A 24,294-nucleotide genomic window follows, 5' to 3' on the forward strand; every position below is an offset into this window, starting at 1 on the left:
TTAAAGCCCAAACTTAAAGAAACACTATAATGTGTCTCTCCTCTCCTTTCTACTGTAATGTGTCAGGTATAAAATGACTTTGTTCACCAATCAAACCTGATAATTCCCACTATTTTCCTCTTAGTCCTGTTCATTTTTAAATTTGTATCTCTGTTTTCACACAACTCATCCTGATTCCTTCATTTAATTCCCTCACTTTGTTGCATAAAGGTGCTGGAAACATTCCTCAGAGATTTTGGATGATGAGGACATAATACACTGTGAAGACCATTTGAGTACAGTGAACTCATTGTCATGTTCCAGAAACATGTTTGAGTTGATTTGAGCTTTGGGATATGGTGCGTTGTCCTGCTGGAAGCAGTCATCATAAGATGGGCACACTGTGGTCATAAAGGGATGCATGCGGTCAGCAACAACACTCGGGTAAGTTGTGGAGTTTACACAATGAGGTGGTACTACGAGCCCCAAAGTGTGCTGGTGTGTTTTTGTTGTTTGTTTGTTTTTACTGCTGTAACCCATCTAGCTCAGTGTGTTTTGTGTTAAGAGATACTTTACTGCATATCTTGGTTGTAACAAGAGGTTACTGTGGTTACTATTGTCTATTGTTCCTGTCAGCTTAAAGCAGTCTGGCCATTCTCCTTTGACCTCTGGCATTAAAAACACACATTTTCAGCTAGAGAATTGCTGCTTACTGGATATTTCTTCTTTTTCGTACCATTGTCTGTAAACCCTAGAGATGGTTGTGTGGGAAAATCCCAGTAGTTTAGCAGGTTCAGAAATAATCGGACAAGTCTGTCTGGCACCAACAAATAAATTATGTTTAACGCCACTTAGAGCTCTTTTCTTTCCCATTTTAATGCTCAGTTTGAATTTCAGCAGGTCGCCTTGCCATGTTTGCGGCCACTGATTTGCTGCCATGTGATTGGCTGATTAAATATTTGCGTTCATGATCAGTTAAACAGATGTATCCAAATAAGTGGCAAGATCATGAATGGCATACACAAAAAACAGCTGTCTTTCCAAAGGTTTCTCCCTGAATGACATTCTTGTTTCTCGTTGTCATTCAGTCTGATTGTGAAAGCCATACCATACTATATTTTTACCACAGTTTTGATAAAAACATTGGGCAGTTCCTGTCTGCCTAGCTTGTGCATGCATTTGGATCCTTGTTAACATTTTCAGAGCACGCAGTAAATCATGTGACACTGTAAGGGTTTAAAATGTGCTCAAGCCCAGCAGTTCCCTAGGACATAATTGCCATCATACCTTGGGGAAATAAATTCTTAATAACCTTAAAAGCTGTTTGAATGTATCTACTGGAAATATCTTTTCCCACAAGTCTTATTTACTTTCTGAACCATAGCTGCTCTGTTCCTTTCTGACTCCCAGCCAGGACGAAATGTCACCATCAAACGATGAAACAAAATGTAACAGCGTGCAGAGACATTGGTTTAAAAAAAAAAGCCAAGCAGTAATGAATAACAGTCTGTTATTTAGAAATAAAAATACAAGTTCACATCCATCCTGTTCTCATTCTTTGGCATGAATGAGAGCCACCTGAGATAATTTGTGAAATAGATGGAGATGTCATGCTCAAATTACCCAGACGGGTCCTCCTTCATTCAGGAGCGGTGGGAGCTGTCTGGATGTCTTGCTCTAGTGTTTTAAATTAATGAGCTGTTTTTCGTGAAGTAAAATTCGCTGTAGGTGTCTTTTGCTTGGTGTGAAACAGACAAATTTGCTTCCTTCTGCCACTTTAATGTTGTTAATTTCACATTTCTTAGAAGGGAATGCCAAGACTTATGAAAAATCAGCGTAATTTAAAGTCATCACAGTCCCAGCCCTTCACAGGATAAGTGACTTCAGAAAGAGTATATACTGCGAATTATTTAAAATGATACACAGTTTATTACTGTGCCCCTCCCCTTTGCAGAAACGCTTAAAACAACAGCAATATCAAGACATAGACACTAGATGGCGCCATGTGAGAGAAAGTTACTGGTTTAAAACTTCAAAAGAAAGCTTAAATTTAAGCCCTGCGCCACCAACTTTGCTGGAGCCAGTGAATTTTGATCTTCACATTTTATAAATGGACTAAATATTTGCATTATTAAGATTACCGTTATCATTGATATGTAAAGCCTAAAGCCTGAAACTGTACTCAAAGGTGGGTAATCTGTCTTGGACTCAGCGGGATAATGTTTAAGGTGGTTAATTAAAATCAGTTGTAATGTAATGTTTTGTGATTTATTTTTATTTTTTTAAAGTAGGGTAAGTTGGCATACCCTTCAGGTATGAAACTTCTCCCGATCATTGTGCATTTCTCCATCTGATTCCGTTTTATGACTGAGACAAGTTGGTGTACAGTGAGACAGAGCAAGCACTCGTGATCTTGAGTGTGTCAATCTGCGGTGCGACGCACAGGGCGAAGAGGCGCGGCACGCTCTCAGCAGAGGTCCTGTGAGGACTGGAAGGATCACAAAAGCAGCACACCGACCGAGGCAGGGATGAAGAGATATCAGACACTTGGAAGCAGCTGAACCGGAGGATTTTTACCCAAAGAGCACTCGGCTCTGTCCCACGGGCTGCCTCGGTTACTGGCTATCAGGGTGAGCGGGGTGGTCGCTGCCTGCATCTCTCTCTCTGTGTGTGTGTGTGTCTCTCCTCAGCGCACAGGCGCTCTGCACTCCAGTCTGCTGACACTCCGGGAGGACAGTCCGCACTACACCTCCGTGTCATTGGACTCTATGTGGATACAAAGCCCGGCCAACACAGATCCATGGGGATAGTTTAGAGGGAGCTGCTGACTGCGACCTTTGCATGAAATCAGGTAAGTGTCGGCTTATTTGGAAAGGCACATTTTTGGACAGCTAGTTCCCTATTCTCCAACTTAAAACACCTCTTATCCAATACGTGACATTCTTGCTCGCTGTCGGCTTCAAATATAGTGTCTTATTTCTCAAATCAGGCCTACATCAAGCCATATATTTACAATTTAGCTTACACATTCGTCTCAACAACCACAATCAGGCCCTTTAACTGCCTAATTCCTGCCGTCGTTCTAAATTACTACAGTCCCTAATGTTTTTACTCGTGCGCACTCATGTGAGAACAGTGTAGGATGAAATCATTTGTGTGTGGAGCTGAATTAATGAAGCCGTAAAATGACTGGGTTGTTAAATCCAGCATATGGCAGAAAGTCCCCAGATGAGCAGGGGACAGCAGTAAGAGCGGGGAGACAATTGGGCTCTTGTGTGTGTGCACGGTTTTATGATAATGAAAGTGGACCCCGTTGGCCAGGCCCGTCCTGAAACACAAAGATCATTCTCAACAAGTCCCGTACTGTGGGCGCCCGCTTGGTGCTGAGGCAGCGAGTGTATGTGACAGCACCATTATTCACCAAGATGCCTAAGTGCACTTGTATTGCACCGCATGGAAGAACTATCATAACAAGCTGACCCCTACCCCGAAAAATATTTTTCGGGGTAGGGGTATATATTGTGCAAACGCATTTTGTCTGGAAATGTTTATAATTTACCCTAAATGTATGAATCCGTCCACATTTGCTCAACTGTAAGTTTCTAAACAATAACACAACTGACACTCTTTGACTTTCCTCTCAATTGTACACACACTGTTCCTAAACAGTACTCCTTACAGGATTATTCTCATTTAGCTGTTGCTTCCAAATATATTGGCTCTGATATTTCAGTTTTCACTTGCAGTTTTATTTACATTTTGCAATAATCTGAGCATATTTTTTTAGGCTCCTTAGTACAATAGAATCAATTAAAAAACATCTGAGAGTGCACCTTCTCATCGATTTAGGAAATCATCATCCTTGCTGCCTGGAGATGCTCATGAATCTTGCCTGTTCACATCCGGGGAGAAATGGGGGCACAATTAGAGGATTGCACATTACTTAGAGTATAGATGTTTGGCTCGGATGCAGTGCGTTGTATGGCGGTTCTACTGAAGGAGCAGAACACGATTTAGATATGTGTTCTGAAAGGACAAAGGCGAGATCAATAAGAAACTGATTTTTCATCTGTGTGTAGTGAACGGGGCATCTGCTTGAGTGCAAACACTATTTATTTCTCGGAAGGGAGTAGGACATACAATTTGTCTGATATAAGAGGCACACGTATCTTTTAAAAACACTCTGAGGGGCAAAGAGGCGGGCCCATGTATTGCTGATTCTCTGTCCAGCTGCAATTCCTTAATGCACTCTGAGAGTCAGAGATCTAATAAGAAGTGGAAGAACATCTTCAATAATGAAACCCCACCTGCATCTCTGCTGCAGAGTGAGGGCTGGGGCTGCGAGGCCTCATAAATAACAGAAGCCAGACCTGACACGTGCTGCTCCAACGTCTGGGAACTGCCAATAATCCGTCAGCAGGAGGGAGTAAAAAAAGGCACAATGCTTAGTTTTGCTTTGCAGTCATCAAGTAAATGTAGCTCAGCACAGCAGCTTTACTCTAATAAAGAGTTCTGCAGAGTGATATGAGGGGATATTCAATCACTTTTTACTCATAAGGAGAATAGGGGAAGAGCATTCCTGTAGTGAAAGCAGCGCATGCGACAGCAAACAGCTTAAATTGCATGCAGATTTCAATATTATTCTATTGATTTTATCGCACCACAGACTTATCTTTGTCTTATTTTTTCTGCTTTTCAGCAGTAATTTAATTGTAATAACTTGCAGTGTTTGAAGCTTAGAAGTATCATCGTCTCCTTTCAGGCTTTAATTTAGATGTTGTATGACAGGAGCATTTTTTCAATACATATCAATTTCCTCTCTAATACTTGAGATAAATCCCCTGTAGCAATTAACCTTCTTTTGAGTGATTAACCTGTGCTTGTCACTATCTAATAACTACAGACACTTGAGGCTGTACTCCCATTGTGATCATTATTATTCTCATGCTTTACCATGAGACACAAGAAAGCTATGGAACAACATTACATGAGTACTTGTTTATTTGTGATCTGGCGCCCTCCCTGCATATAAACAGCACAGAGAGCCTTTTTTGGATCTTCTTGTATTGCTATGAAGAGACCCTTTCTTCTCTAACACAATGTGACCCTCACTGCTGTTCTTTAAACAGACCCAGTGGCTGACAGAGCTTCGGGCTGTCCCTGCTATGAAAAGATAGCTCTGTGCTGAGCTCCAAAGATTGACCAAGCAAGCCTCATGACTCTCCTGTTGTGTCTCACAAAGAGTCTCATGAGCATGATTTATTTAGTCCAGAAGTTACCGTCAAAGAGGACCTTTTATGCTGTCTTTACAGAGCGCCTTAAGAAGTAATGATAGGTGTATTCTAAACACTCAAATCCAGTAAGTCCTGTATGTCGTGCGAATAAGCTAAAAGACTGTCTTCACGAAAGTAATCCGCTCTGCTCTACAGAACACTAAATGGAGGTTTTTCTTTCAATTGGCCATCTGCATCTATGTGTGTGTGTGTTTGTATGCGACAGAGAAGGAGAGAAGCTTTTTATCCCCCCTTCAGCTGCCTAGCGCGTGAAATATTTAACAGGGACTGCACTATTTTTGGGTTTGTGCTCAGTTTGTTTTGAAGCTTATGTAATCCGTAGTTTCAGCTCAACGCGCGCGGTAATGTTTTATGTCAAATAATACACCATTGAGTCAGCCAACTTAAGCGTAGTGATGCTGCAAGCAGTATAATCCTGCAGACGAACTGTGCGAAACTATAAAGGACATTGCACAGCTGAGAATTATGATGAGGACTCCTGCACCATCTGTGCACTGATGGATTTGCCATGTTTAATGCAGCGTCTTGTACCTCAAGGAAGCGGGGGCCACTCCAGATCGTCTCAGGTTCCTTGTTTCTCCGAGATATTGATCAACTTGTCTCTCTTCCCTCCAACTGTCTCCATCTCTGCTTGTTTTCTTCCTCAGTTTGTCTCCCATCTCGCTCACTTTCTCCTCCCTCTACTCTCCTCTCTTGTGAGGTGTCAGATTCTCTGACTCATGCCCTGGTGTGGAGGATGGGAGGAAAGCAGGGATGAAAGAGAAGAGAGAAAAGTCATTTTGCAGATAGAGGGAGTGACCTTCATCCAGTAAGAAGGATGGGATAAAAGCTGGAGTTAATACCCTGCCAAAGTGTATTCTCCACCATGCCAAAAAGCCATTCAAAATGATATATGGTCCTAGTAGGAGCTCTCTGATAATAAGAGACATGCCATTGTAAGGAGAGGCAAGGCAAATGATTAGAAAATTTCAATGTTGTATCCAGAGGGATAAACACTCGGGAACAGCATATGAAATATGCTGAAGATTTTTGTTTGAAACCAGATTTTTATTTATTTGTTTATTTTTTGTTGGGGGGATTTGACAGTTAAATGACAGTTGTACAATCTGTATGCCTGGGCCCCACTGTCCCTATGCTAACTAAAGCCAGTGTAAATACAGGCTCAGACAGTGACACGCTTTGCCTGGGTCCAACAGCCACATGGCATATATATACATATACATATATATATAACAATTGACAGCCCACAAACATCTCCTTATAAGGTCATTATCTGCATGTTTGTGTTGTTGTTCTGTTTTTTTCCCCCCACTGGCAATAATGAGAAGAAGGGAGGGATTGGGGTTTACCTAATGAGGGGATGTGTTTCTTTGTAAAAACAACTGCATCTAGAACTGATCAATCTTAGAGTGGCCACATTCCTTCAAGGGTATATGCTTATTAATCCCCATTGAGCCAGAACTAAATAAATACTGCTCCACCCTGACAGTGAGAGAAACTGATGGCATTTTATAGACTCCCGTGCTAGTATGTCAATTACACCGCTGTTCATTAGCTGCCGGGTTCCCTTGTAAGTATGCAGATTCTGCCACAGAAAGCTGTCTGTGTCTAAGCTGTATAGACAAACTGACATGACTGTAAGTTGCAATGACAAGAAGAAGCCTTGACAGTAACGATTCCTGCCACTTTTAAAATGCAGCCGTTTCCAATATCAGTGATGTAAATAAACAGTGGCTCTACAGCTTGTGTGAATAAGATTATTGTGTGTATAAATGGCTACAAATGTATTACCCCCCACCACCACCCAGCTGACAAACTCACAAAGTTTCAGAAGGCGTGTTATCACAGGATTTTCAATTAGGCGCGTTCATTGTGAAGACAGCTTTTCAGCGGCTTTGTTTATAAAATCAGAAATCTTGTAGTTTTATTGAATGTTTTAAAAACACACTGCCGTGGGGTAATCTTATCAGCGTCAGCCCACATTTAGGCGCGGTGGCCGTAGTGAATGTGACCGCTGGCCGTTCTCTCTGCTGCAGGAGCAGCCGACAGCTCGGGGGCCTGATAACCCTCTCTGGAGCCCTGCGGTTGACAGGCGACTTGAACTGCAGGCTTACACGGTTATGCTTTAACGCTAGATGAAGCGTTGGGCTGATAGCAGAGGACAGTCCCCTCTGTGCCGAGGGCTGACCCCTCCCATTATATGTGACAGAGCTGAGACAGACATGCCGAGAGATGAAACACTACTCTTTAATTTCAAGCCTCTCCTGTTTCACAACTAAAGCCCTCTTCTCCTCTCTCTTTTTTTGCCTCTCGACCCCGGAGAGGTTATGGAAGTGCAGCTGTATTGGTGTAACCGTTTAATTCTTCAATCGAGTGCTCATTATTCTTGCAATATATGTTGCTGAACTATACTGAAAGGGATTTACTGTAGAGAAGATATTCTCAATTAGACTCTTGTTAGAAACTGTTTCGAGTGTTTTATTGTCAATTTATTGTAGTTTTTCTTTTTTTTTTCTTCATAATCTAACGTGGGTGATGCAAAATGTTTCTTTGGTCTGATCAGGATTTAGCAGCTCTTCACTGAAGACTAGAAGAAAGTTTTTCTTGAGTCACCACACAACACTGTAGCGCTAAAGAAGAGGTTTAAACTTTAATGATGTTTTTACTATTAGCTGCAGCTTAAAGAGAATTTGAAAGCATTCGTGAGATAGTACGCTTTATTTGTACAAAGGCAAAAATTTCACTTAAAAATTCCACAGTCACATAGATGTGTTGACATCACTGTGGCGCTGCTCAAAAAGTGGTACGAGTGCTGCATCTTGGAATGACCATTTGCTGTGATGTGGTTAAAGCTAATCCAAGCAAGGACTTCCACTTTGAAAATTTCAATTACAAGGAATAGAGTTTATTTGATCAAGAGGCCTTTGCATCATTTCTATTCAGTATGCAGTCATTAGCTATGGTAGTGCTTTCACACACCCTCTCCTCTGCTGTAAGTAATCAGATTTACAGACAGACGCTTAAAATGGTGGAACATTTGTTTAGACGTAAGTCGAGCAGACGTGTGCATTTCATGTAAGTTTGGAGACCGACTAACCAGTAGCAAAGAGGAGCCTGGAGATTTATTGCTTTTGTCTGTTGTATTTTTTCATCATTGTCTGAGGAGATGACGCTTTCATTGTGTCACTCCGTGTACTCAAACATCGCAGCAGTTTGAGTTTGTCGTGACAGATGGGTGTATAAAGTCTTCCTGTGGAAGTTCTGAGTAGATCAAAGCCTGTCCGCTGTTGTGCTTCCACTGGACACTGTCTGTATGTGTGTGTCTTATGTGAATTGTTGACTCCTTTCATCCCAGCAGCTGTGTGTGTGTCTTGTTTTGAGTTTTGTTTTGGGGCACATAGGCATATGAATGTTGGGGGGGGGGTATACATATGTGTAAATGGTCTTTCACCTCTTGGTCTCACTGTGCGTGTGTACACACATTGACACCCTCCCACTTACCGCTCCATATGTGCCCACCCGAGGGACACCCTGTCCTCTTCGCCTATGCGTGTTGATGGAGCAGACACACAATACACATATGGAGGGGCGGGGGCATACCCTGTTTCTGTTGTTCACCATGGAGACCAGGCACGTCCTTCTTCATTTCCTCTAAGCCAGCCCAGAATCGCCTATTTGCCAGGATTGTGTGAGGGATATGGTTGTCTCAGAACAGGTGCCCAGTCCTCCAAACAAGCCCGCTGTAAAACATTCTTTTCATCTTGACAGACTCTCTGTAGTGGAAGCACCTGAAAATCTGGCAAGGAAAAGAAAAAAACTGTGGTTGCTGTCAGGGGATGTATGCCGACTGCTTTTATCCATGATATCTTTGAGGTTATGGACGGTTGACAAAAAAACACCAACTCTGGATTCTTGCTCGATTTAACTTTAAGGATAATCTTACATTGTTACATCTTTTTAATAACAAGCGTGGTGTTGTGATTTTCTGTCGATTTTTTATTTGTTGTCATGTTGTCTGTGCTATATGTTCTCATTTAATGACTGTGGGAAAGATTTACAACTATTTTGAAGACACCAACTTTCATAAAGACAACAAGGCTAAAATTGTTCCTTTGAGCAAAAAACTTCAATCAACTTAATCTTCACTCTAAAACATAATCTGCTTTGCCATTGGTGTTTTGTTTTTTTTTACACTAATGGAAACAGTTATTTGAACATTTTGTTGTATTCACTAATTTGAACCTAGCTAATAACATGAGTAACTTAGCAAAATTAGCAACCGACAGCCATAATTTCATCAGGAATACCGAGGTTAAATATAAAGGGTCATTTTCCATTGGCTTCCATTCAAACTTAACTAATTTTTTGAAACCAAAGGAGGTTTAAGACGCTTCCACATTGGCCTCCGTTTTGGGGCTCGTCAGCTCTGTTCTTCTCATGTGAATTTAGCATGCTGACATGATCATTTGCATTAATCCAAAAGGACAGCTAAGGCTAATGAGAATGTGATTAGTTTACGTATTTTTCACACAAATGTCCATAGAATCACGAATGTTAATGCAAAAGCTCCATCCAACAGTTCAGCAGTATAGCGATACTAGTAAGCAAAAAGTGACAGAGACACAAGCGAGAAGGAAAGTCTGTATCTGTGCAAAAATGATTTCAGTAAAATCCATAAAAGTCAGCCTAGTGATGTCGTAAAAACAAGTCAGAATAACCAAAATTAGGAGAATACATGACCACTAGAATTATTTGTTGAGATATTTTGGTGTAGGCATTGCCTTCCCAAAGCCAAGCTGCTAGCAAGGCTAAAATTATCTCTTCTTATGCCCCCAACATCTTTTCTTTCCCCTCTCCCCTCAACCGATACAGCAGATGGCTGCCCCTTCCTGAGCCCAGTTCTGCTGGAGGTTTCTTCCTGGCAAATAGGAGTTTTCCCTTCCCACTGTTGCCAAGTGCTTGCTGATAAGGGTTTGGGGTTCTTACCTTTAATATTGGAAAGTCTTTATCTTACAGTGTAAAGTGCCCTGAGGTGACTGTTGCTGTGAATTGGTGCTGTATAGATACAATTGAATTGAATTGAATCAGCTATTACCCAAACTGCTTTTTGTAAACATCCAGATGAACTAATAAAGTGGTGACCTTTGCTATTACATACTTGGTCATAGTTCAGTTTAGCATAGCAGCCCCCAAATCACAACCCCCCCCAAAAAAAAACAAAACAAAAAAAAAAACATCTCCTTAAATATTATTTGAACCTGGCTACTTTTACTTAGTCAACAGTAACCAAGGACTCTTATGGTCATTTGTTTTCAGTCTTTGTGTTACAAAGTCATGCCTAATCCGGTGTATATAAAGCTGGATAAAAGCAGTGACTCATAACTGAAGCTCTTTCATGCTTTATGCAGTCAAGCAGAGCAAGACCCAGGTCACAATATAAGTGACATAGGAACAGAACAGTAGGTGGACTCTTCACCTTTCTTTCCTAGTCTGACTGCAGTTTGGCAGCCTAGTGCTGCAGTCTGCACTTTGCTAATTCCGTGTTCTCTGTTACCAGGTCTAATTTAGAACAGAGGGGCTCTGTTCATCCTGCAACAGTGCTGCTTGGGATTCTGGAAATGAAGAGTTCAGAGACTCACCGCCCTCACACAGACACAGAGCACATGCCTTGTTATCAACCCACAGAGATGCACATAATGATCCCTCTAACCATTAACTCCTAATGCAATAAGTGCTAACATTTTAGCCATGCCCCTCAGTGCCTAAAGATAATGAAGTTAGCCTACGGGTTGCATAAATGTGCTCTGTGATAACACATGTGTTCAGGATGCATCAATCAACTTTAAAGTCATGATTACTTAGCCTTAAATCTGTAGCTGATGGCAAGTAAAATGCTCCAGTTTTTGTTTATCTCCAGCCCCTTTGGCTCTGTTTGATATTTATGGAAATTGTATGTAGATGAGCTCCTAACTGATAGCTTTGTAAGTCAATCCAATGAGCATCTCTTTCAAAAAAAAGCAGATGAAGGCTGATTGATTTGATGCAACTGAATCCAGCACAAAGGCACTCCGCTCCACTTCCTGCCACATTTTGATGGGCTGGCATGTTAGACGTGCCATGGCCACGGTGGGAATATAAAGCTCACAGAGACAGTCAACCTCTGCGACATCTTAAGAAGGTTGTGTGCAAGTATTTGAACATGTCTTTGCAGGCATCCAGTGCATTAATAAATCAAACAAACAGTGATGTCCTTGCACGTAAAGTAAAAGCAATAAACCTGCCTACAACAAGTCACTGCGGAATAGGATCTACTCTAAAATAACAGCCATTTATTAAATGGCTTATAGCTCACCAAATGTATAGACAGAATGTAGATTTATAAACGCACACACATAAGTCAGGCATTGTCAGAAGGACTGCAGCAGTAGGCTGGTATGCATTAGCACTGTAGGCTGGTTGGAATGTGTTTGGCAGACAAGTGGCCTTGATGAGTCAAAGGGGAGACGTTAATTACTAGCTGCAAAAACGTAGCTGTTGTTGTTTTCACCCTCTGAGTGCATGTGTGTCATGGTTCAAAAATGTAGTCCCCAAGACACTGAAGAACCACCATAAAGCTGCTGGACAGGCGTTTGTCTGCCTGTTTGTGGACAAATGTTGTCACAGCTTCAGAACTACTTAAGATACAGTAGCAAAAGTTTAATTTCAACTTTTTTAACCCTTTGGAGTTAATGAACATGCTTGACTCCAAAGATGCAGCAGTCTCAGAGAGTCTCCGTTTCAACTTGTATTGAAAGTGCAGAGTTTAAACTATATTCCAGTTTAATCCCAACAGTTCAGTTATGTGGATTTTATTGACGGTTTGATACATTTAAGAAAATAGGTTGAAGCCAACAAAATAATCATGCTTATATTTTCTATACTGTAAATGTCACAGAAGGGTTTTAGATTTTATATGATGTCATACTGGTACCTTTAAACTATGTAAAATAATACCTAAAAAAGCTCAAATGTTCTGAATCACATTTAGTGTTATACTTTAGATCACCACAGTAGATATTTTAGGATTCAGGTGTTTGTTTTTCTTTGATATTGCAAAGCACCATTTTGCTAGCAATGGTTGATACTGACACGCCAAAGTGCAGGGTTAGGGTTATGATGGCGTAGACCTTAGATGGTTAGCTATCAGTCATATGAAAGTGCATACTGCTAAATTATTATTCAATTATATAAAACTCTCAAACATCATTATTTATAAATTTATACATTGCTTTTTTCTTCATTTGTTTTTCAAAACTTAGTTGAGCTAATGGGTCCATGTAGCCTCCTGTTACTGTAAAAGTAACCCCTGGGCTGTTTTAGAGGCAATGCTCACTCAGTTAAACTTAGTTATTTAAACACTTAACAATTGTTTGCCTCCTTGCAATAAAGAAAGATAACAAAAGCAAAATAGAAAACAACAGATTTACAGTGCATGGAAATTAAGGTGTCTATATAAAGTACAAGTTGTTTACACCTAAGCAATAATCAGTGAAGAAAAGAAAACACTCTGTAATATATATATTCTTAAGTGAAACATAAACAGAGTATCTCACCTTCTTCATTTCAGAGCAGGTCATGACTTCATTGATCCACTGAATGGGGACAGGCAGCCTTCCATCTCATTCGAGTTAAGCACTGGGCTAAAAGTGCATTACATCCCAAATCATTTGATCTGCGTGACACAGCAGTTGTTGCCATACAAGTGTTAGGATCACTGTTGTTGTGTAGCTCAAAGACTGAGGTCTAAATATTTATTTTAATGAAATTAGATTACCTTAACTTATGGCCTATTGTTGCTTGTGATTGGTGTCATCTTGGATGACTTGAATTACAGATTCAGAACTTTTTTTGGCAGTTAATACTCAGAGAAACTAGTGAAGTTGGCATGTAAATGTAGCTAATAATGAGATCCCAAGCGGCATTGTTTTCAGGCATCTTTTGTCTTAGTATTGCATGATTAATGTGTTGGATTTCGTCTTACAGGTTTAAAAAAGGAACTTTAAGGTTTTTGGTTTGATCTTTAGCAACTGTCTACAGGACTGCTTTAAAGGGACATTTGAATTTTTCATAGCAAATTTTATATTTTTCAAATAAAGAGTCAAAGGAGATAATTTTGTTATTCTTATTGACATTCTTAAAGAAAATTATAACAATTTCTGAACCACAGAATAAATGCTCACTCTGCCGCTGAAAAGGTTTTCTACTGTAGGGTCAAAGGTATCGAATTTTTTTAGTCCACTGGACCAAAGAAGTAGTTATATAATTTGTAAGGAAGATAGGCGCACAGATATATTGATATGGGTGAAATTGGTAAGCATAAATGTAGCTCTATAGTAGATCACAGAATAGAGAAAATAATATTTACACTTTGGAAATATCATGTAGGAATAGTGTTTTTAAAAAAATGTAGCTCTATAGTAGATCACAGAATAGAGAAAATAATATTTACACTTTGGAAATATCATGTAGGAATAGTGTTTTTAAAAAAAAACCTCTTTATTATAAATTTGAGCTTTATTTGTTATGTGCTATGAAGCCCCACAAAGAATCATTTGATGCAGCTGGTTGTGGTTTAAGTCTACTTTATTATCCAAGTGGTCGATTGTTGCTATTACCGTCTGTTGGTTATTGCTTCCATTTGCCACCATCACCAAGCTTGTTTTTGGGAGTTTCTGCTCAGCAATACTCGCTGTTTTGCAGGATGCTTGGGAAGCATTGTTTTTATGTATTTTTTCTGTAGAGATTAGGGGAAGATGGTGATACGTTAATTAAGCTAACTCTACTCCTTCACAGCGGAGGCAGACACATTGTAAAACAGAGAGTAAAGCAGAGCAGTAAAACCCTAGTGAAGACTCTCAAGACTCTCTGAGCTGAGATAAAACAAGTGCACTTAAGTTGGGTATTATATAAATACATTAATTAAATTTTTCTCTGTTATCAGTTTTTATGGGGTCTGAGTTGGCTGAATGCTTTGAACTGTGCTCCACCTTTCCGCCTTTATTACCACTTTTCTCTTAAAACAAAACAAAACACAGGGACGGTTTAACAGCAGGGCTCCTGGTTTCAAATGGCGCTCACTGCAGAGCCAAATGGGTCTGTGTGGTTAGAGTTAGGGTGGGGATGGGGCTTGCCCTAGAGGTGGAACTAAGCCAATGTCATGTGCAGTGAGCAGCCTCTCGCTGAAGTAGCCTCTTTATAAATGTGACTTCACTATTTGCTAAGAGATCATTACTTTACTAATTCATATCTACATAGCAAAGAGCCATGTGCTGCTGTATCAATATTCATAATCTCATTTATTGAACCTTTAAGAATACTGCAGTAACAATAATGACATCAGCCTCAGCTGTAGCTTGGGGTTAGTGCTAATTAGTATATAGCCTGCTAACACATCAATCTAAGATGATTAACTTGGAAACATTAAAGCCTGCCATTTTGCTCTTGAGGATGCTCACTAGTTGACATTAGCTTTTAGCCAAAGCGTTATTATACTAATCAACAAGGATAAAATAAAATAAAATAAAATGATCCAATTTCTTCTTGCTGTGATATTGTGATCAACATTTTTCACAAATTTTCAACATTTATACACCAATTATTAATTTATTGATTGGTAAGTGATGCCAACCTTAGCTAGTTAGTTTAGACTAAAAAAATATTGTTGCTAACTTTGTTAAAAAATTGGAAACTGGAAAGTTCTAAAACTAATAAGAAACAGTTTTATTTAGATGCAGCAATCCACATCTTTCACCCTTGTACATGCACTTCTGCTCTCCATGCTGACAAATGTAAGGAAATATAAAAAAAATAAATAACAAAAGGAAGCAAAAATGACTCAGTGAACTAATTATGCACGTCATGCTAAGACTGTAAGCATCCAGGTGACTCAGGCATTAATCATCATTCGGTTTGTCACATAACTGGCATGCACAAAGCTGCTGCCACAATGTCATCCTGGGATGACTACAGATGCATCTAATTTGCTGTCTGTGTATAAATTCTGCTCCGCTTCGCTATAACACTTTTTTTTTTCCTCCATCCGAGTGTGATGGAGCAGATAAAATCAGATCCCCAAAGAAGCTCCAAACATTTTCCATTTTATGAATTTGATTAACTTTGCATGAATCTCCTGCTACACTCTTTTTTTTTTCTTTGTTACATCCAATTTTAAAAGTCACTCAGCTCGCTGTGAGAGAAACTGCTTGTCAGGTAATGAAGACACAGTTAGTCATCGATGGCCACCCACAGTCTCTTCCAATCCCAAAGCTATGATGAGATGCAGCATCGCTGACACTGCTGGTGCTCCTGGTCAATACCCTGCATGCACAGTGGTGTTCATTAGGACTTTGTTATGAATTTTGCCATTGATATTACATCGACTTGAACTAATGAACAACTTTCTCACCGAGATGCTCACAATTACATTCTTCCTGCCTGAAAGCTCTTCCGTGTCACAAATGTGTTTGATTTCCGCTTTGATTTGTTCTCATTTATCTGAATTTTTTTGATCTCCCAGAATTATCGTTTAGTAAACAATAGAGTTAGATACAGCACAAGCATCCAATTTCCCAGAAATGAATGAGAACACCATTAGTTATAATAGTGCCACATAGCGCTCAGGGAATGTTGTTGCTGAATTAATTTTTCTCTTCAAGTATTTATACAGTAATGTTTGTTCAGAAATCCATGAGCTAGAAACAATAGTGTATGCATGAGCATATGTGTGGTAGGGAGGAAATGTTACAGACACAAAAATAATTAAGAATCATATTTTCTGAATTCTGTTCTCTCCCAGAGCAGCACTGAACGATCTCGGACAACCACAGAACGAGTGCTGGCCTTCGCTTGACTGTGTGACCAGCGAATGAGCCTTGTTCATGCGTCTCCCTGAGTGCCACTCCCACATCACCATGAACTGTGAGCAGGACTTTGGCGACGGGGGCTTGGGAGTGACCCTCACACTACGACTGCTCATGCATGGAAAGGTTGTTTATGAATGAATGCACGCATGCTTCAGCACTCAAGGCATTTTCAAGCACAAGATTTGTCACAGCCTCACACATCACAGTCATGTGAAAAATAAAAAGCTTTCACGGGATTATGTGATAGGCAGGCCTGCGAAAAACTAAGCACACCCTCACTGTTTCCACCGGAATTAAGAGGGCAAACAGCAGCCAGGCACTGATAATCAAATGCATTTGATTAATTGATTATGACAAAGAGTGAGCACCTCTGTAAAAGCACAAGTTCTGACAGCTTGCTGGCCTCCAGGATTCAGCTGCGTGTTAACACAATACCACAGTCTTTACAGGAGTGGGCATCCCAGCAAATTCACCCTAAAGTCAGACCGTGCGATGCTTAGAGAAACTCCAAGCCACATGTGTTAAGAACCAAACAAAGCCTATGAGCACAAACATGATGAACGGGTCCTGCAGTCACAGGAACTGGCCATCTCGGAGTCACTGACAGTCAAGATGGTTTCAAAGAGTGAAACAGAGGCCGTCAAAGCTTGGCCGAAAAGGGGTCACAACGAAATGGCTGTAAAAAAAATCAAGGTGTTTCAATGAAAATAATGCCAAAACTCCTAAACAAATAAAGTCACACAGAAAACGATTACTTTAAGTTATTGCTGCTAAAGGTGATTCTACAAGGTACTGAACGATGGGGTGTACTTAGTTTTTCACAGGTGCACATAGAGTCCTGTGAAAATGTTTTTTTTTTCATAATCATACATGCTAAAAATAAACAGTTACTATGAGGGTGATCAGTTTTTGCCTTTTCCCTGGTTTCTATTTATGCTCTATCATCTTCATCTCTTTGCATTCAGGAGGTTGGCAGCATCATAGGAAAGGTGAGAATTCCTATTTTTAATTCTACTCATAAACATACATGCATATATAAAGGTAATAATCATAAAAAAAAAACAGTGATTTAAAATATATGGGTGATGTTTTGCTCTTATATAACTCAGTAGCCATTTTCCATCATTCAAAGCATCTGCAGAATAATTTCCCTCTGCCTTGATTTTGTTTTGAATCACCAGAACACAAAGCTCTGTAACAAAGACTTGCTGTTCTGAATATTCCCATCCTAAATGTAATTGTCTTCAACCAACCCTCTTAAGACTTCCCCCACCTTTCACAAAGCACCATAGTAATCCATCAAACAAAAACATTAGAGCACCGACTGCAAGCCTCCTGTTGAAACTGAGCTCCAAAGACATACTGCATTACAGTTGGCCCCTTGTGGGCACTTTTAGTGTCTGCTAGGAAATGCCTATTGAGACTGTGTTGCTTCAGTAGCCCCTACTATCAAGCCTTCTGCACCTACAAAAGGCATCACAATGGATGAAAGAAGAAAAATAGAGGAATATAGAAAACTGTGAAGTGCTGGAAAGAATGATTTTGCAATGGATGTGGACAACAGAAAATGTAAAAAAGGAAGCGGGTGAAAGCGTTTGAATATGGGGTATACTGTGCAGCTCGACAGAGTGGGAGGCACTTTGTCTGAAGTACTCGAGCTAATAAGTTGTCTAAATAATAACTGCTCCACCCTCCAGCCTTTTTTTTCCCTTCCTATCTCTTTGGGAAAACCTCTCATCCTTTTCCCATCAATAGAACACCAGCAGCACAGTCACAATAGACTCCAAGTAATACGTTTCCCGAGATCATAAACAACAGTGTTTGCCGAGGTGTGAGATGACATTGCTTTTGGTACTGGTGAAAGAAAGTGGTCGTCAGTTGCTGCACGAAAGTGTGAACAGAGGTATGACAGGTTGGATGAAGTTGAGCCAAAATAAAATAGCAGAGGGGAGACGAAGCAATCAAAAAATCAGCGGAGGATGTGCTGCAGTGTGACACAAGTCTGACAAAATGTTATTGTCGCTGGCAGGAGTTCTTCACACGCGCTGCGAGCACAGCCGTTACAGCAGGTGTACATTTCCTTCATATGCTCAGATGCTGTATATTTGATATGATTTTGCAAAGTTAGTGCAAATGACAACATCGCTGCATACACTGCAGACTGAAGCCTTATCGATGCTTTTTCTTTTCTGAGCAATTTCCGTCTAACGTGGTTAGAAATGGCAGATTTTGCCTAACAATGTGTTGTAACTGTTTGGTGAACTGTAGCACATTTGCATCTGTTTAAAGCTGTCCTTCGTTTTGTCTTTTTTCAGAAAGGAGAGACTGTGAAACGAATACGGGAAGAGGTACAGTGTCCATGATTTCGACCACTATTCCGACACCATTCAATAGAATTGTTTAGCATTCTGGTGTGTTAATTATTATGTTTTTGTGTCATTTGAGACTAGTGAATGCAGCTTCTCTGATGTGACTAGCTGTTACCGTGCACCACTTTGTCCCTATCTTTTACATCAAGACATGAAGCCACTAGATCTGTTATTTTAGGCCCTCAGTATGTTCATCTCCAGAGAAAACATAATTTAATCTCAAGAGGCCGTCTAATACTGGTCAGGCTTTCTGGCAGTTGCATGTAATAATAATACAGCTCAGTTCTCTCTTCTTGTTTTGGAGGTTTGAGTCTGAAAAGCATACAGAACAGGTGCATTGTCCGAATTGCCTTTTGGGCAATAACAGCACCTTTTCAATTTAAGTCCTCCCTCTCTTCTCTTCACTGCACCTCATCTAGCTGCTCTCTCTCTCAATTTTCTTTTCTATTTCTTTTTCCTGCTTAAAACAACTTCCTTTTTTCTATGTCTGCTCCTCGATTCCCTCTTTATAAATCTCAAGGGTGCAGCCAAACTAATGCGGCTTGGATAACTCTTTGTATTAGAAAGTAATTAGGCTGACACTTTACAGCACATTTGATTCTTTCTCTTGCTGCTAAGGTTTTATGTCGTACTTTATGAGGCATACGGATAAACAGAAGAATAGTGAGGTCATGGGACAAGGGACAAACCTCTCACTAGTGGTAGTCATCCATTCATCCATCCATCTAGCTTGGCAGTTCTGGCCTTTTGTTACTTCCCAATTATATGAGCCTCATCCTGGCAGTCCTCACTGGGCCTTACAGTCACAGTGGGGGGAATGAGTCAGTGGGCTGACTGGAGAAAATGTCCCAGAGGTCAGAACACAGTCCTGTGTCCGCTCATGTGACTTTACCCAGAAATGCCACCATACAAAATGGAAGAAGACGAGGGCAGAAACAGCATCACCTTCTCATATCAATGTTATGTCATTATCACTCTACTTTCTCCAAAATTATGAGCTGTACTGCCACTTTAGAACAGACCAAGAAGAACGAGCTGAAATTTGGGGAAATGTGTATCATATTTTTAGTTGTCAAGAGTAAGAAAAGAGGAAGGATATGTTATTTGTGTTTGTATGTTAACTATGGGGCTACAGCAACCAAAGGTAAAAAGTTCAGCATTTTTTACACTTTATGTTATGATTACATAAATGGGACACAGTGTGCTAAAGGCATCCGCTAGGCCAGCTCTATCTTCCCTGTTTCCAATAAATTTGTGAGAAGATTAGCATCAAAAAGTGAAAATGGGGCAATCACTGAAGGGTCTCGAGGCTGTCCAAAAAGCTGGAACAGGCCTGTTCCTCTTCACAAGTTACACTATGCTAAGTTAGTACGCTAAGTATATAACCTTAAATATAGCATCACACCTCCAACTGTTATACAGAACAAATGCAAAAGGACTTATTTTCCAACTATTCCTTTACTGAAATTTAAATAACCTGCTGACTTCTGGTTCAACAGAGCAGCGCACGAGTCAACATTTCAGAGGGATCCTGCCCTGAAAGGATCATCACCATCACGGGCTCCACAGACAGCGTCTTCAGAGCTTTTACCATGATCACATACAAACTGGAGGAGGTATTTTTACTTCACTTTTATTTATATACTGCTGAGTTATAGCAATCATTTTCTTAAGGAGTTTTAGTATATAATATATTACAAGTGAGCAAGCTGTTGGCAAAACAGGAAGAAACCATGAGCCATAACTGGTTGGAGTGAGGGCAAAGAAACGATTTGAAGAAGCGCAAAGAGAAAAAACAAAAAACTGGACAAAACATAAACTACGGGAGAGAGAAGACAAAGTTATGATATGCAGTTGCAGCCTATAGACACAGGGAGTGAAACGAAGGGAGAGGAGGAGAATCTTCATTGCATCATGGGAAGTCTCCCAGCAGTCTTAGCAGCAGGGAGTTTTACAGACAATGAGCGTGCTCTCTGACAGCCAAGTGCTCTGTTGGGGTAATACAGCACTATGTATATATTAAGAGGTTTGTAAGCTAAAATGAGGCCTGTTATTCATTGCTGTGACACTCAGATGAAATGAGTTCATGTATTTATTTTACAATAGTTGCATGCATATGAAGGTTTGTCATGTAGGAGACCAAACTGAAATCAGAAAATGTGTGCAGTTTGCCTTTTGAAGTTGTCTAATTCTTAGTGAAGCCATAACATCTTGTTTGCTGAACCTGGAAAAAGTGAAAGAAGCCATTTCGTCACATTAGTACAAGAAATCATTTCCTGTGCTTCATCTCTGCTTTACCACTAATGTGCTTTTATCGCTATCGATTATACTCTAAACTGCAGTGATGGAAGGGGAAAAAAACTGACTATATTGCATAGCTCTTGATGTGCTTTCATATTAGATTACTCTGCAGATGAAAATCTTGAATAGGTGGATGTAACTGCTGTTGCGAAACCATTCAGACCTTTGCAAGAATGTCGTTATAAATGACGTGCAGCAAGCTGTTGGATTACATCTATCATTTTTATTTCTTTCCTGTTATTTTCTTTATGCTTTTCTGGAGTGCTATGAACTGTCTGGGTACTAAAAGAGGAAAATGTTACTAATTTGTACTCATTAATGAGAATGTGTCGTACACTTCTCGTCATCTATAGGTGAATTACGGCAGTTTCTTCATGCTATTAATCCCCAAGGTGGCTGTCTATCACAGTGCTAATTAATATGGTGGAATGAGAGCCGCCTTCGCTGTGATTTAGCGTCGCAGCAGATACGAGCAACGGAACAGGTGCTCTCTGCTCAGGTCGGCAGCCTTCAGTAAACATACTCTGGCTGGGAGCACAGTGCAGTATTCATTAAAGATCTTTCACACTCACCCTGAAACGCCTGAGTTTCCATGGCAACATGTTGGCTGACCCACTGTGCACTGCTTCCACCATAGCTGAGTTATTGTATGTCTGACACTTTTAATTAAAACCAAAGGGAAATAGTATAAATTTGTGGCACTGACTATTAGTATACGCTTTTGTTTCTGTCTCAACAGTTTGTGATTACAGAGCGGCTCGACCTCACTCATTTCCAGTTTGGCTGTTGATCAGTTGTGTGAGTTTTATGCTCACGTGATTTATAGCTCATGTTTTCCCCAGCTGCTGCCACATTTATGCAAATGCAGTGATCTAATGATCAGGAAATTCGCTACACTTTCATACATGTAATTTGTTTTCAGGTGTTGAAGCACAGCATGCATAAAAGCCACATAATCTCTCTGTATTAGAGCCCTTACCCCACCAGCAGCACAATATGCTTTGGGGATTTAAGCTGAGGAACCCTTTGTGTGAGCGGCGCTTGTATAACCAGCCATCTTAATTCCACCAATTTTGCTTTAAGAGCCTCTCTTCTCTATGGAAAGTATCAAAACGTTCACACTTGTTAAGATGTGGCTCGTATTTTTAGATCAAATCAAGAGAATGACGCTGAGAGTCTTGTGATTGTACAGATGAGCCGTGTGTGCATCTTCTAATGAGACGAGACGTCAGAGAGCCCGATCTGCCTTGATAAATATAGACGCGGAGCAGAGATTCACAAGAGGCACACCAGAATATGCTTTTCAAATTTTAAAGTTGAGCGATATTAGACATATTATACGGTTTCCTTCATGAGTAAAATCCCATAAGGCTTCACACACATGCTGTCCCCTTTTACGGCAAACTCTGCTGATTTTACAGACTGGCCCGAGTGCAAACCATTCAAGTCGAGCTGCATGTTTTGCATTCTGTCAGATTTGCTGTTGGTTGAACTCTGATGGGAAGCATATTTACATTTCAAAGCTTCACAGAGAGACACTGTTCATTAATTAAAACCTCGATCTCCACCCACAGCAGATCAGATGGATGTTTTGCTACCTGCACTATAAAAACACTCATCAACTCAGTCTCAAAATCCAGTTTCTGCTCAGTTTCAAAGCAGCGTATGTTGATAAGAAAGGCATATGAACGCATTTACTCTAAAAGTTTGAACGTTTAACTTTGGCTAAGGCTTTTTGTTCAGGTGATATTGTTTCCTTAAGGAAACAACTGAGCTGTCATCTACAGCAAAGAAAGGAAATTGGGATGAATGGAAGGAAAAAACATTTTTTGCAAGACCAGATTTTGGGTTATTGCCTCAAAATTTCAAGTTATTAACTCAAAATGTTAAAATAATAACCTGAACTATGTTCAGTGAAGTCCTGAGGTAAATAAGGTGTATAAAAAATGTATTTTAAAACATGAGTTTCAAGAATGCTAACTGAACAAAAAGAAAAGAAAAACATATCCTCACATTACATTTCCCTTAAACATGGAGCCTTTTATTAAATCTACAAAAGAAAAAACTTTTTCATGCCTAATCTAACGATTTAACTCCAGGACTTTGCTCCACCCCAATACAGGAACATAGAGACGCAGAGACGGAGGTTAATAAGGTGCAGATGATGGATTGCTCTTTACTCTATCTGCCTCACACCTGACACTTCCTGTGTGGATCCCACTGGCTTTTTCTGTTGTTGGATTCCTGTTGATGCAGCAGTAATTACGTTTGGCTGCACTATAACTGGTCCAGCCCAAACCATGATTATATTGTCTGCACTGGTGTCATAGTTTTAGACTGGGATGTAATGCTAATGATGCTATGAATCCAAAACTGACTGGTAGAATGAGCTGCGTTCAGTCTCTGTCTACCTTGACCCATACTCTTAGATCCTCTCTTCCTTCTTGTGCTTTATTGTTGACTCTCAAAACCATTTTTGCTATTTTTCTAAATCTCCCTCCAGGACTTAACTGCACTGGTGGCCAACGGCACCATCAGCTCCAAGCCACCGGTTACCCTCCGGCTGGTCATCCCTGCCAGCCAGTGTGGCTCCCTCATCGGGAAGGGAGGGGCCAAGATAAAGGAGATCAGGGAGGTGAGCACCCAGAACACAAATCCAGTCCATGCTCCATGCCCACACTTCATAGAAAGGTTCATATTTGAAATATTGACAGAATGAATCTCCTAGAAAAGAAGCTGTACCTAGAAGGGAGTGATATTTTCTTCTAGATTTTTTTTCTGGTTTTTAGCAGGCTGCATAATTGCCCACATGCATTTTATATAGTAGAAACTCTAATTTAGAATTGCTGCATTTACAGTTCAAGTATGCTACTTCAATAAGAACAGATACATGGCGATCAAATTTATCCTGTGTGTGTAATTAGCTGCAACTAGTGATAACAGGTTGGCATATTTAATGAAAAAAACATTATGCTTAGAATTTCTATTTTATCTATTTTCTGCTAATTAGCAATAAACACAGAGCAACTGAGGCTGATAAGAATCTGAGGACCTGTCAGGCAAAGGCAAACAGCCAAAAGCTTTTAATTATTGGCAATTTCTTTAAATAATTAAACATTTTTTTAATAATTGTTTCTGCTATTTTATCATTTTCTTAAATTAGGTGTAAAAATTTGTGGCGCTTTCACAAATAATAAATTAGAATGGTTGTTACACTTACCAGCTGTTGCAGTTCACACAATAAACTTATTTTCTTTATTTTTGTATGCAGATAAATTTTAAATAACACAGTGTGGATATCATCTTGGAAAAGTAATGTATTTCTCAATCTGACATATAATTGAGTAAAACATATCAAAATGTTTCTCTTTCATGCATATTAATGTGTTGTGTATAAGCCACATGATGTAAAATTTCAGGCATACCATGCATATGATATTATGCCTGCAG

General features: G+C 40.0%; 1 protein-coding gene across 2 annotated transcripts in view; it reads left to right on the forward strand.

The window, feature by feature from the left end:
- Nucleotides 1–2,364: 2,364 nt before the first annotated feature.
- LOC146364493 (poly(rC)-binding protein 4-like) overlaps nucleotides 2,365–24,294 on the forward strand; it is a 34,789-nt gene continuing 12,859 nt past the window's right edge. Inside the window, exons 1-6 of one of the 2 annotated variants that reach the window (XM_084916585.1) lie at nucleotides 2,365–2,830; nucleotides 16,113–16,297; nucleotides 17,140–17,163; nucleotides 18,490–18,522; nucleotides 20,043–20,159; nucleotides 23,348–23,479. In XM_084916585.1, the coding sequence (XP_084772711.1) occupies nucleotides 16,190–16,297; nucleotides 17,140–17,163; nucleotides 18,490–18,522; nucleotides 20,043–20,159; nucleotides 23,348–23,479 (414 nt within the window). In that variant the 5' untranslated portion in view covers nucleotides 2,365–2,830; nucleotides 16,113–16,189. Of the gene's footprint in view, nucleotides 2,831–16,107; nucleotides 16,298–17,139; nucleotides 17,164–18,489; nucleotides 18,523–20,042; nucleotides 20,160–23,347; nucleotides 23,480–24,294 lie in introns of both variants that reach the window. The other variant, XM_084916584.1, reaches the window with a different exon arrangement.

Source organism: Perissodus microlepis, chromosome 20 (assembly GCF_051167445.1).
Source record: "Perissodus microlepis isolate ML-2025 ecotype Zambia chromosome 20, ASM5116744v1, whole genome shotgun sequence".
NCBI classification, from domain to species: Eukaryota; Metazoa; Chordata; class Actinopteri; order Cichliformes; family Cichlidae; genus Perissodus; species Perissodus microlepis.